Source organism: Copadichromis virginalis, linkage group LG5, assembly GCF_057382275.1.
Source record: "Copadichromis virginalis isolate Kocher_CV1m ecotype Utaka linkage group LG5, C_Virginalis_male_GT1.1, whole genome shotgun sequence".
NCBI lineage: Eukaryota > Metazoa > Chordata > Actinopteri > Cichliformes > Cichlidae > Copadichromis > Copadichromis virginalis.
Window position 1 is genome coordinate 6,963,867 of NC_140622.1, and position 12,273 is coordinate 6,976,139.

The 12,273-nt window shown below is 36.8% G+C and overlaps 1 protein-coding gene across 6 annotated transcripts in view; it reads right to left on the reverse strand.

Annotated features, from left to right (window-relative positions):
- Positions 1-594: 594 nt before the first annotated feature.
- Positions 595-12,273, reverse strand: part of epha8 (eph receptor A8) — a 138,700-nt gene continuing 127,021 nt past the window's right edge. For all 6 annotated transcript variants that reach the window (XM_085455673.1, XM_085455671.1, XM_085455674.1 and 3 more), the window contains 4 exons: positions 7,765-7,914; positions 7,465-7,655; positions 6,431-6,589; positions 595-5,093 (listed from right to left, as the gene is read on the reverse strand). In XM_085455673.1, coding sequence (XP_085311799.1) covers positions 4,979-5,093; positions 6,431-6,589; positions 7,465-7,655; positions 7,765-7,914 — 615 coding nt within the window. In that variant the 3' untranslated portion in view covers positions 595-4,978. The remainder of the gene's footprint in view (positions 5,094-6,430; positions 6,590-7,464; positions 7,656-7,764; positions 7,915-12,273) is intronic.

Consider the following 12,273-nt stretch of genomic DNA (forward strand, 5'->3'; position numbering starts at 1 on the left):
GCTTGGGGTTAGCATCTTACCCAAGGATATCTGACGTGCAGACTGGACAGGGATAGAAACACCAACCTTCTGATTCATAGATGACCTACTCTACCTCCTGAGCTATAACCACCCCATGAGGTTATGATTTGACATGGAATTTGCTGATATTGGATTTCTGGTGTCATTGTGGGCTATTGATGCTCAGTCCATCTCATGATACAATGAGCATTTCTTCTTCACCCACCTCTTTTCAGTCTCTGTGTATAACTCTATTTATACACCACTATTGCATTTAATCATTGGTAATTATTAAACCCAAGCTCTCTGTCACCCACAGTGTCCCTCTGGTCCTGTCTCCCTCCGCTCTCTTCTCTTTCTGCTTACCGGTAAGCGTTCATAATAGATGACTGGCTCTCCCTTCGCCTGGTTCTGCCAGAGTTTTCTTCCTGTCAAAAGGGAGTTTTTTTTTCTTCCCACCGTCACTGCTCATATTCAGTCATCTGATTGTTTGGGTTTTCTCACTGTTAATGTACGGCATTTTCTTTGCAGTTATATAGTGCCTTGATGTGACTGTTAATGTGAATTATAGCAATAAAAAATGTTTCAAATATATATACTCACATACATTTAGTATATTTCACACAAATCTTACGTAAAAAGAGATGCTGTGTTTAACTTAGTCACAGATACATTTAAAAATAACATGTAATTGTTTTCATTTTCATGGTGCAAATTGGCTGCTCTTTAGCCATCTGTTGGATGGGATGCTGTCACATAGATATTTTAGTTTAAGGATATTTTTTATTTCTCAATAGAAATCTACTAAAACCAGTCATGTTTTCAACTGCAGTTACAAAATTATTTTTCAGAGGTCTTTAATACTAGCAAAGCAGGTAGAAATTCAACTAGCAGCTTTGCTAATCTAAAAGATCCCAGATCAGCTGCCTGACAGTGATGTAATCAATCACAGTTGCATAACAAAATAATCAGTGCCAGCAGGAAAGTCCCTCAGCTCATGCAGTCAAGCATATAATAACTAGAAAGTGATAACTGCTCATCACACTTCATGTTCTGGACTCATTTGACTAAAACAACAAATGTGAAAAAACACCAACAGCTCTGATGAAGCTTAAGTTGCGCATACATTCATGACTCAAGCTAGTGCAGCAACAATTAAAAACAGTAAAAACCATTGTGTTAAAAACAGTCGCAACATCATTGTTGCAGTCACACACAGACAAACGTTCCTTTATTGTGTATTTATGGACAGTTTGCACATTAATGATTTATCATTAGCAACAAGAATGATTCATCGACTGTAATAAAACCTCTCTGATTTGTATTATTTGGAAAACAAATGAGCATGAATAAATAATGAAAGGTGAATAAATTCGGTTGTTATTATTTTTTTCTTCCTTCCAGTGACTGAACTTGCTGTATACATTATAAATCAAGTCATCTAGCAAAAACATATCCTAACTTTATAAAATATGGGTTTTCAGTCCAGTATCTTCAAAAGCATCCTAAAGGAAAAATAAACCAGCAGTGAAATGCCACTATAATACATATTCATGAAATATCATGAGGTTCTTCTAATAAAAACTGACATCAACCATCTAGAGGAAAAACCTACCAAGGTGCACAAGAAAAGACATTCTCCTGATGGCTCGGGGGGAGGGGGGTATAAATTAGGACTGATTATGTACTTTTTCATAGTGTCTCGAAATAAACATTCTACTTACATGTTCTTCTTAACCTTTCCCTCAAACACTGAGGTAAACAGTGTGATCACATTTGATCAGAAGTAACACTTTATTTTACAGTTTGCGTAGCTTATGTGTATTATATCCCATTATTGAAAGACAGAACGCTGGGATACAGATTTATCGCACTGAATAGTGTCAGTGCTCAATCCCAGGAGTAAGTTTCACTGAACTAAACACGCTTTGTAGCATTTTGTTCATGAACTGCCAAAATAGTATGAGGGCTTCCAGTTGTAACACACCCAGTAAAATATTATTCAGAAGATACAGAATTTGCAATTTTCACTCTAATATTTAATTTCAATTGCAAGCTATAGTAACTTATTACTGGAATACTAGTTAAGGGATTATTTAAGTACAAAATATAAAAATGTACAATATGCTTAGTAATTTTCATTGTCATTTATGGGGAACTTTGAGATCGACCTGATCAGGACTACAAACATTTGTTGTGTGTAATGGTGGTAACAACATGGAATAGATTTAGCTAACATTGGGTGCTCAGTATTTGGGACACTGACACCCATATTCAGTAAATAGGTGTTCTCTTATGTGAAAACGGAAATCGGCAAATATATAAATTTGTGCTACATTTATTTCACAAATGCATGTAACTTATTTTGCATTTTGTAGATTTTTTTCTTGCTAACAGATAAATATCTGCTTAGCACTCTCCTTCATTAAACATAGCTTAACAGCTCTGTGAACTGGCAATAAAAAACAAATTTATTTTTTAAAAATGAAAAGGAACAATGTCTCTATAGTGTAGTGGTTTAAATGTTTACCTAAAAAGCAAAAGTTCACTGGTCCCGGGAGGATGCTCTTTGGGTTTTTTTCAGAAAGTGTATCTGGTATAAAACCTCTGCCAAATCAAACATGGAAATCTCCACTATGGTAATCACGCGTGAATAAGGAAGCAGCCTAAAATAGTTTTACCGTGTAAGATTTAATGGTGAGGTAGCACATTGCAGCTGACTCCTTTGCTGTCCTACAGATGAAAGCCTCACTTCAATGCAAAAAGCCAGAGTTAGGTTTATCCATTCATGGCCTTGTAACTTGGCAGGCCATGTGAAAGATAACCCTTCCACCTATATAAATAAGAAGTGGTCTAAAACTGACACGTTTTTTAAAATAACTGCTGTATTATAAAGTTGTAACCTCTGGGAAATTAAATTTGAAGTCACTGTGAAGTCGGAAAAAATTGGATCGCTCTAATATCTCAGGAAGAACGTTGAATTCCCAGCTTTAGGAGAGCTAAAAGTAAATTTACAGCCTGGTGCTTTTATGACAGCTTCTCCTGTCATAATGTGTTAATCTGGATACTGATGTTAGAGGCATAGCCACTTTGATTTACAGGTGTACTGTCAGTACACTCGTAAATCCTCACCTCCTCTAATTTTTTTCATTGAACTGGACTTCTTGGCCATGTTTGTGCTGTCGATGCCCTTTGTAGCATTTTATTTTATTTGGTAAATAATATGGCCTGCTGTGGTTTACATCCTGCCTAAGAAATTTGTACTCCAGTTTTGTTGAGGGAACTTCTAGTATTTTATTAGTCTGCTACTAATTAGCAGATACTGTGGGTTGCAAGCATAGACTCTCTGAATGCAACTCGCTAACCAAGCCTAATACCCTTAACCTCTATTTAACCACACAACCCTTTATGTAAATGTTCTAATTTCTGGCTCCAAAAGCAACACAGCAAAATGCTAACTTTGAGGCATCAAAATGTTCAGAAACCAATGAGTGTCATGTATCATTTATATACAACATGTGCTTACAGGCCACTAATGAAATCCTAGGTTTAAAACCTCTATTTCAGTTCCGCCTATAGACTCCAGTAAATTTGACACACTGACCCATTCAAGCAACAATAAAACATAGTTTTGTTTCAGGAAATATTTGCTTTGATATCCTACAACATATGTTGTAGGAAAAGTACAATAAGATGAAAACAGACTTTAAAACCATTGGCATGAAAACAGTTCGACGCTTACTAGCTTGATCTCACATTCTTGCCAAGTGAACTTAAGAAGTAAGGTCAATTCATCAACCTGCTGTTCTCAAGGTCATTACAAACTAAACGGATTCATCTTGCGTCACATTTACACCTGATTTGAAATGAATTTCAGATGACAGTGCACTTGGAATAAATATGCCCAAATATACTTAAAATACATCCGATTTATAGCATTTACCACACCATAAAAATGGCCAGCATTGCTTAATATTATGCACATGGAATAACAGTGCATAATATTTCAACATATTTTCTTTTCTGCTTTCTGACGCAGTGAAGAAAAGACTGAAATAAATCTCATAAGCAATGTATTTACTGTATAACCCCAATAAATGTTAGATTTCTCTTCTACTTCTTGGGTTTATTAATGTTTTACTTCATTATTTCCTTATTATTCTTTAAAACAGCTAACTTTTGAAAGGACTGGAGGAAGATCTAGTTGCAGTTGTGGCTGCAAAGAGATCTGTGACACAACTGCAAGACCTCTACAACACAGAGAGATTGTAGAATAAAGTGCACTGTAACTGAATCACACACATCTTCCGAGTACAATAGTTGTGCGCCGTGCAGCTTCAGACTGGGCAGAGGGCTCTTGGGCTCTCCTGGGGTCATTCATCAAGGTTGGGCGGTGGAGAAATGTGCCTGTTGTTGGTATTAATAGCCCGAGGTGAAATAGGTCCTCTACACTGCGGAGGCGATCTGGCAACTCGGGTGAGCCCTATTTCACTTTCCTCAACTTTTTTTTTGTCCCGGCTCGAGCTTCATTGTGGACCTCATTCTTTTCAAGCTTCTCAAGCGCCATCGAAACATTTAAACCCCCCACCCCCACTTACTACATCACTCCATCCACTCTTGCTATTTCTCTGGTAAATTCATGATTGATAAATTATTTTCTCTTTGTAGAATACAATAAAATCATTTGTGCTAATTAAGGCAGTCTTTTCATTTACAAACAAGACATTTAAACTCAGAAAATTTAATTGGGTTGGGAAAAAAAACAAAATAAAAGGTTGGACTTTTCCCAAAGAAGTCATTATTTACTTGTTCTGTCAGTAAAACTTTTCACATTTTGTTCTTTCATCTCTTGAAGAAAAGTCTTGGAAAGTTCCCAACATCTCCCAGTTTTCTGATCCTTTTATTTCCAGTGGAGTCCCTCGTGACCTTTTAGAAGCCTGGGTTTCCAGATTTTAGCAGAGAAACCACGGCATTGGAATTATACGTGCACCGACGGCACACTCTTGTTGAGGACTTGCGCCCTCATCAGCTGGACGCTGGTCATGATCTTCTTCTGATGGCCCATTAATGTCACCCCGAGCCTCTGGATATCCCTATATGGCACACACACAAAAACAAATCAGATTTGAAGATTTATGAAAGTTGGACTCTACAGGCCCCAGTTAGTGTGTTAAAGTTTATGACATGTGATCAGGAAAACAACTGAACAACTACAGCTTGTTTAGAAGGTTTTCCAAGACGAAGCCTCTTCTCTCTAAAATGAACATGGCAGCACAGCTTGGTTTGTGGATTCATACCAGCAGTTTACTTTCAACAGAATCCCAATCAACAAAATTTGGATATTAAAATTAAATAAAAAAAGATATGACATGGCAGAGCTCAGTGAGCCTTACATTACCCTAGTGTTACTATATAAGGGACTATCGTAATTGTCGGGCTATAAGCCGCTACTTTTTGCACAAGCTTTGAACCCTGCGGCTTTTAGTCAGGTGCGGCTTTTCTATGGATTGTCCATGATTTTCGTGATATCATAAGAGGATTTGTTTTGTTTGTTCCGCTGTTGTACGGCACTAGGTTGCCTGGCGGAAGGACATGTGATCAGACACACAGTATCGGGGTTCAAGAGTGGTATGTTGGTCACATGTCCGTCCGCCAAGTAACGTAGTGCCGTACGAAGTAGCGCGAAAAACAAACTTCAAAGTAGTGGCTAATGTATGTACAAAACAGGATGCGCTCAGGTGCGCTTTGTAGTCTGGAAAATACGGTAATTCCATCAGCTGCAAATATTATAACGCCTCGTACTTGAGATGGCCTTTTTTTGGATATACACTAATGGACACTCAAGAAATTGGTGTGAGAGAGTCTGAGCGATTTAGTTTCATATTATAGGAAAGCTGTGCTAATGTAGTTTGATGCTAGCTGAAGGACAGGCTTGAAGGCTGGGTGGCATAAGTTCCTGACCCCTGGGTCAGATTTGTGGGAGGTTTTAATATGTGTTCGACTGAGCTCAGAGGCTCATGGGACAGAAGAATGGAGATGATAATCAATAAGTGTTATAATATAACATATTACCTCTTTTCTGTGCACAAGCTATGCCATTCTATGTCCTGTCCAGCAGTTTAAGGTCTGTGTGAGGTGATTTTCTCTCACATTAGCTGGTAGAGATTGTAGAGCACCTACACTACTACTACTACTACTACTAATAATAATAATAATACATTTTATTTGAGGGCGCCTTTCAAAAACACAAGGTCATCTTACAAAAGAACAACATTAATAAAAGAAGCAATAGTCATAAAATACATAAAATAAATTAAAATTGCAAAGCAGAACTCTACAACAGGTAAAATCAGCACTAAAGCTGATTTTACTACATCTAACAGCTCACTACTGCCTCTGAGCTGCTGAGACTTCCCCAGGAAGCGCTTACCCTTGGTTCATGCTTATGACGTGACCCAGAGTGTGGTACCCCCCAGCTGCAAAGTGTTCCTTGTAGCGGCTCATCTTTATGGTGTCCAGCCACTCGTCTACTGAGTTACAGCTGCTGAAGTCAGGGATAGCTCTCTCCATCAGTGTAGGACTGTTTATACTGCAGCGAATAAAGACAGATGGCAGTGGATCAGAAGTGGAAGAGACAGGAAGATGTATCGGAAGACAAAAAGATTAGTTGAAGGCAGCTTGAAAAGGAGAGGAGTCAAAAAGTGAGCAAGGGGGAGAATCCTGAGGGAAAAGGGGCTTTTGAAATGCACGAGTATGTGAGACAGGAAATCGATAGCAGTTAAAATGATTGAGAAGAGGTGGTGACCGTGGTTGCAGGATGGCTGCTTTGGGTAGATTAACACAGGGAGAAATGTTTAACACTCCTCCTGCTTCTCTGCCTCTTAATATTCCTACTGTTTCTCTCACCTCACAGTGTCATGCACCATTGACTCCATAGGACCTGAGATCTGAACTGAGCAATTTACACAGGTCTAGCTTTAGCCTGGGTGTCCTTTCAAACCTGCTCCCAGATTCACTATGGATCAATGTCAATATCACAGCGAGGCTTTTACTTAATGCACAGCGTGTCTATCAGAGATGAGCTTATTGGAAAACGAACATGACCGCTCACTTCATCTGCCAGACAACTTTGAGGGAAACTTTAGGCTGCAACTTTATCCCACCGCGCCCATGCTTGATAGCAGCGGGATGAGATTGGATTTACTCTGCTTCCCACACCAGGATGGTTACTTAGTAGCTTAACAGTCAGTCACCATATATGGTCCCGGAGATCATCTTCTCAGGCCCTCGCAGGTGGTGTCTTGCTTTGATTTGCAGTTTAATCCGCTAATCACATGAACCAATATTTGATTACATTTTGGCGAGCTGTCTTGCCAAATTAAATCAAAAAGACTCCTCGGCATGTGACATAATGCACTCATGTTGTGCCGCTGCAAATATGGATTTATTCCGTTGCCCACCTACCTGCAGAGTGTGTCCATAGATTTCAGGTTCTCTGGGTTGCGGATTAGCTTGTCAAGAACGGTGACTATCTGGCAAAAACGGGGCCTCTCGTTGCGATCCTTCTGCCAGCAATCCAGCATGAGTGTGTGTAGAGCAGCAGGACAGCCCATAGGAGCAGGCAGCCTGTAGCCCTCCTCAACAGATTTGATCACCTGTACATGTCCAGCAGAATATGCATAAGGCTACAATGTGTAGCATAAAAATAAACATCACATTATCTCTGGTCGCTAAATGGTATTTAAATCAGCAAACACCACTCACATCTCTGTTAGTGAGATTCCAGTATGGTCGCTCTCCATAGGACATCACCTCCCACATGACCACGCCATAACTCCACACATCACTGGAGGAGGAGAATTTCCTGTATGCGATGGCCTCTGGAGCTGTCCACCGGATTGGGATTTTTCCACCCTGCCAGGAAGACAAAAAAGTTCAAGCAAGGATACAGAGGAGATTTGGAGAAAAAATGTAAGACAGACCACATCCAGAGCTAAACGTTTCACTGCCATTGTGTCCGCAGAGCCTGTGTCCTGTCCCAACCCTAACACATCCTGCTATTGTACACACACACACACACACACACACACACACACACACACACACACACACACACACACACACACACACACACACACACACACACACACACACACACACACAGATGGATATCCTAAATAAGCATCTTTAAGTGGGCTAAATAGATCAGAGTAAACTAACAAATGAAATGCTGAAATAGCTTAAAGTGTTGGGTAAATAGTTAAAATGGTCTAATAATACTAAATTGCTAAATACTATTTTTAATTGGTTGCCTAAAAGTAAAAAATAAAATGCATAAAAAGTTTATATATTAAATTGTTATAGTGGCAGTAAAAAAGTCGCTTAAAGTATTTAATGAGTCGCATTAATGGATAAACATAAATACTAAATCAAGTAGTGGGCGAAAGTGTAGTGCCACCCTTCATCACTTTTTATTTTGCTAGGAAAATGGAAAATAGTTTCAGCAATCTATTTTAAAAATGTGCAAACATAAAAGCACAGCCAGAGTTTCTACATTTCGAACAAACTTGAAATTCGATATTTGGTATGATGCACTTTTCCTCGTCCTCACAGCCTCAATTTGTTTAGGTACCCTTTCAAGCAATTTCTTTAAATACTCTTCAGGAATAGTTTTCCAGGATTCTTGAAGGTGCTTCCAAAAGCTCTTCTTTGGACCTGAGATCTGAACTCTGTCAAGATGATCTCTTACTGCTTCAGTCATGTTAAGGTTGAGGCTCTGGGGAGGCCAATCCACGACTGATAGTGTTACACTGTATATTTTTCTATTCAGGTATAATTTTACTGCATTGGCAGTACATTTTGTATCGTTGTCATGCTAAAAATAGAAACAGAAAAGCAGTTCTATTCAGATGATACACAGCTTTATTCATTCATCAAGCCAGAATATACAAATCAATTAATGTCATTAAGGACAGGCAGTCCCTAATGACATAAAGGGCTCGATTACCTGTAAGTTCTTATTTCTAGATTCAGGCAAAACTGAGTTTATTGTACTCTTGAAACTATTAGAAAGATGGTGTCTAATCATTTTAGATGACATTGCTCCTGTAACTCTGTCAGGAGTCTTGGAGTTATTTCTGATCAGGATATGTCCTTCAGCATGCACATTAAATAAAAATGTGCATAGCTAAAATGAGAAATTCCTATCTCAGAGTGATGCTGAAAAACTAGGCTGGACTTATGTAATTCATTATTATCATTCACTCTAAAAGCTCCCTGAAAAGTCCTCAGTTAATCCAGAATGCTAGAGTGAGAGTACTAAATCTGCTAAATAATCTGGGGATAGAAAACAGGCAAATTTCTCCCATATTAGCTTCTCTTCCTTGGGTAACTGTTAAATTCAGAATTTAATTTAAAATCCTTCTCCTTGCATACAAAACCTTTAATTATTAGACAAAAACATTATAGCACCTTATTATCCTAAAAGAGCTCCACGGTCTCAGACTGTTGGCCTACTTGTGGTCTTAAAGTATTCAGAAGTAGTATGAGAGGCAGAGCTTCAGCTGTCCGGCTCCTCTACTGTGGAACCTGCTTACAATTTAGATTTAGGAGTCAGAGACTCTTACTCAACTACAATAAATTGACTAAATAGCTTAAATGAATGGATAAAAAGCACCAGAATTTAGTTTCAGTTATTAGATAAATGGATAAATAGTTTACTAATCAATAAAGGGTTAAATTGATAAGCTAAAAGTAATTTGAAAAGCTTGCAGTAGTTGTGGCAAGAAGTAGTTAGCCTGAATGTTTTTGATAGTTCTCAGCAATGAATAAATTGTTTAAATATAGTCAATTTAATAGATAAGTAGGTAAACATGTCATTAAAGGATAAATCAGTATCATGGTTAGCTAAAACAATAGATGCATAGTTTCAATCACTTGCAGTAGTAATTTGTATATTTTTGAAAATAGTTATTTAGCAGATCTATTTAAATAACGAGTGGTAAAGTATTATCAGACCTACATAATGATCATTTGAAAACACTTTACAGGAAAAAGTGAAACAAATGGAAGTGGTTAAAATAGACTAGACTTATAGGGTTATATAAGCTGGTGGTTTTTATCCGACAAGGCTTTGGGGGCTTTGTCTGAGAAAAGGATTGAGAACTGCTGCCCTAGAGCACCAATAATGTATATTAAAACACACATGAAATTTAGCTGTCATGTCATGAGTAACAGCTTTTGTGACCATTTTGAAGGAAAAAGTAGTGATGATGTGATTAGGGATTCTGCTAAGGGTTTCAGTATAATATAGGAAGAAAACACAGAGGCACACACACACACACACACACACACACACACACACACACACACACACACACTTCCTTTAAGTAAAAGTGTCTATCTGTAGCTAAAACTTCAATGGGAGGACAGCATTTAAATACTAAAGCTACTTAAAGCCTGATCTGAAATGATATTTTAAAATCTTCGACTGTATTGTAGGATGTTAGTCAGATATCAAAAGTGAAAAGTAATGACATCAATAAAAGAGATTTAGCAACATAAAAAGAGCAAAACATTTTAACCATGGAAGGAACCTCTAGTTAAATAAAATCACTACTAAAGTAAAACAGATTCATAAATGAGCTACATGCCTGCTCACTGTTTAACAGCAAATGTTAATGAAAGCAGAAAATAACAGCACACACTAAAGGGCAACGATGTGTATGTGTATGTTCTCAGGACAAGAATAGACTTGCAAGTGTTAGCAAGTGAACTACTTGCATTGTACTTGATATTAAACTAGCACTTAATTAAGTTGACAAATGGATACATCACTTCCTAAACAAACAAATCACTCCCTGTGGGTAATTTTAAGCCTCTGAAGGTTACTCACCAAATATAGCCAATTACAGACACTCGGTGTTCTGCTAAACATTTAAAACAGGCCAAAGTTTCCGTACTTTCAATTCCTTCAAAGTTACTTTGCTGCCACCTTTGACTCCATAGAAGAGCTTTATACCTCCATAATTTCCAAGCAGTAATGTTTTAATCTTCAGCTACAATCAAGTGTTATTGTGACGCCATAATGTCTGTATATCACGATCCATAATCAGTTTCTCCTTCACACTGGGTGATGCTGTACATAATCACCTTGGTGTCTATAATCTGATTGCTGTGCTTTTACAGACTAATAGACACATGGGTTGAAGCCGATTTGGATCTGAAAGCACTGGAATCTTTTACTTTTTTTTTTTAGTTAACACTCAATATATTTCTTTCAAACTGGTTTAAAATGAGAGTATTCTTTAAAGTAGCTCTTTCAGTTGACTCAAAATCCATTTGTACCGCCTAATAAAAAGTGTTTTAATTTCCAGCCTTTGTTTGTCGTGCTTCTACTTTCATTCTGGTAATTATCTGATATGTGAATATAATCAAGATATGTTTTTAAAGAACAAAATTCAGTGGCTTGTGCTGACTGAGTACAAATTTAAAGCATCATTTTAAACAATAAAGTTCAAATTGAAGAGCACTTTGTCAAGCACACAGCAATCAGAGGATCCATACATAAATGAAATACTTTATTGCTCAGAACAAAGCAATATTAACATGATACTTTCATATATATATATATATATATATATATATATATATATATATATATATATATATATTTATACAATATTTATACAATATTTTTAGCAATGGTTGATTTACAAGAGTGATGAGAAAACCAGTATATATATATATATATATATATATATATATATATATATATATATATATATATATATATATATATATTATTTATTTATTTATTTTTTTTTTAGGGGTGCAACGATACACAAAATTCACGGTTCGGTTCGGTTCGATACTTTGGTGTCACGGTTCGATATTTTTTCGATACAAAAAAAATGTTCATGCCTTTTTAATTTGTCATTTATTAAAATTATAAATATATATTTTAACTCAAAAGTACAGTTTTTAAATTTAATGTTGCTGAAACAAAAAAGTAATAAAAAAAAAAAAATATCTCAGGGCTCGCAAAATTTCAAAATCTCTGGTAGCCCAAAATAAATTTAAGTAGCCCGAATAAAAAAGAGAGCATTTTTTTGATTGATGTTTTGTTTCCTTTATAATATTATACATTAAAGTATAATATTGTAAAGGAAACAAAACATTAATCAAAAAATTGTTGAAAAACAAATTACAACATTGTATAAAAATTACAATCATCAACTCAAATACTTGGTTCTAATTGAACAGAAATTTCTA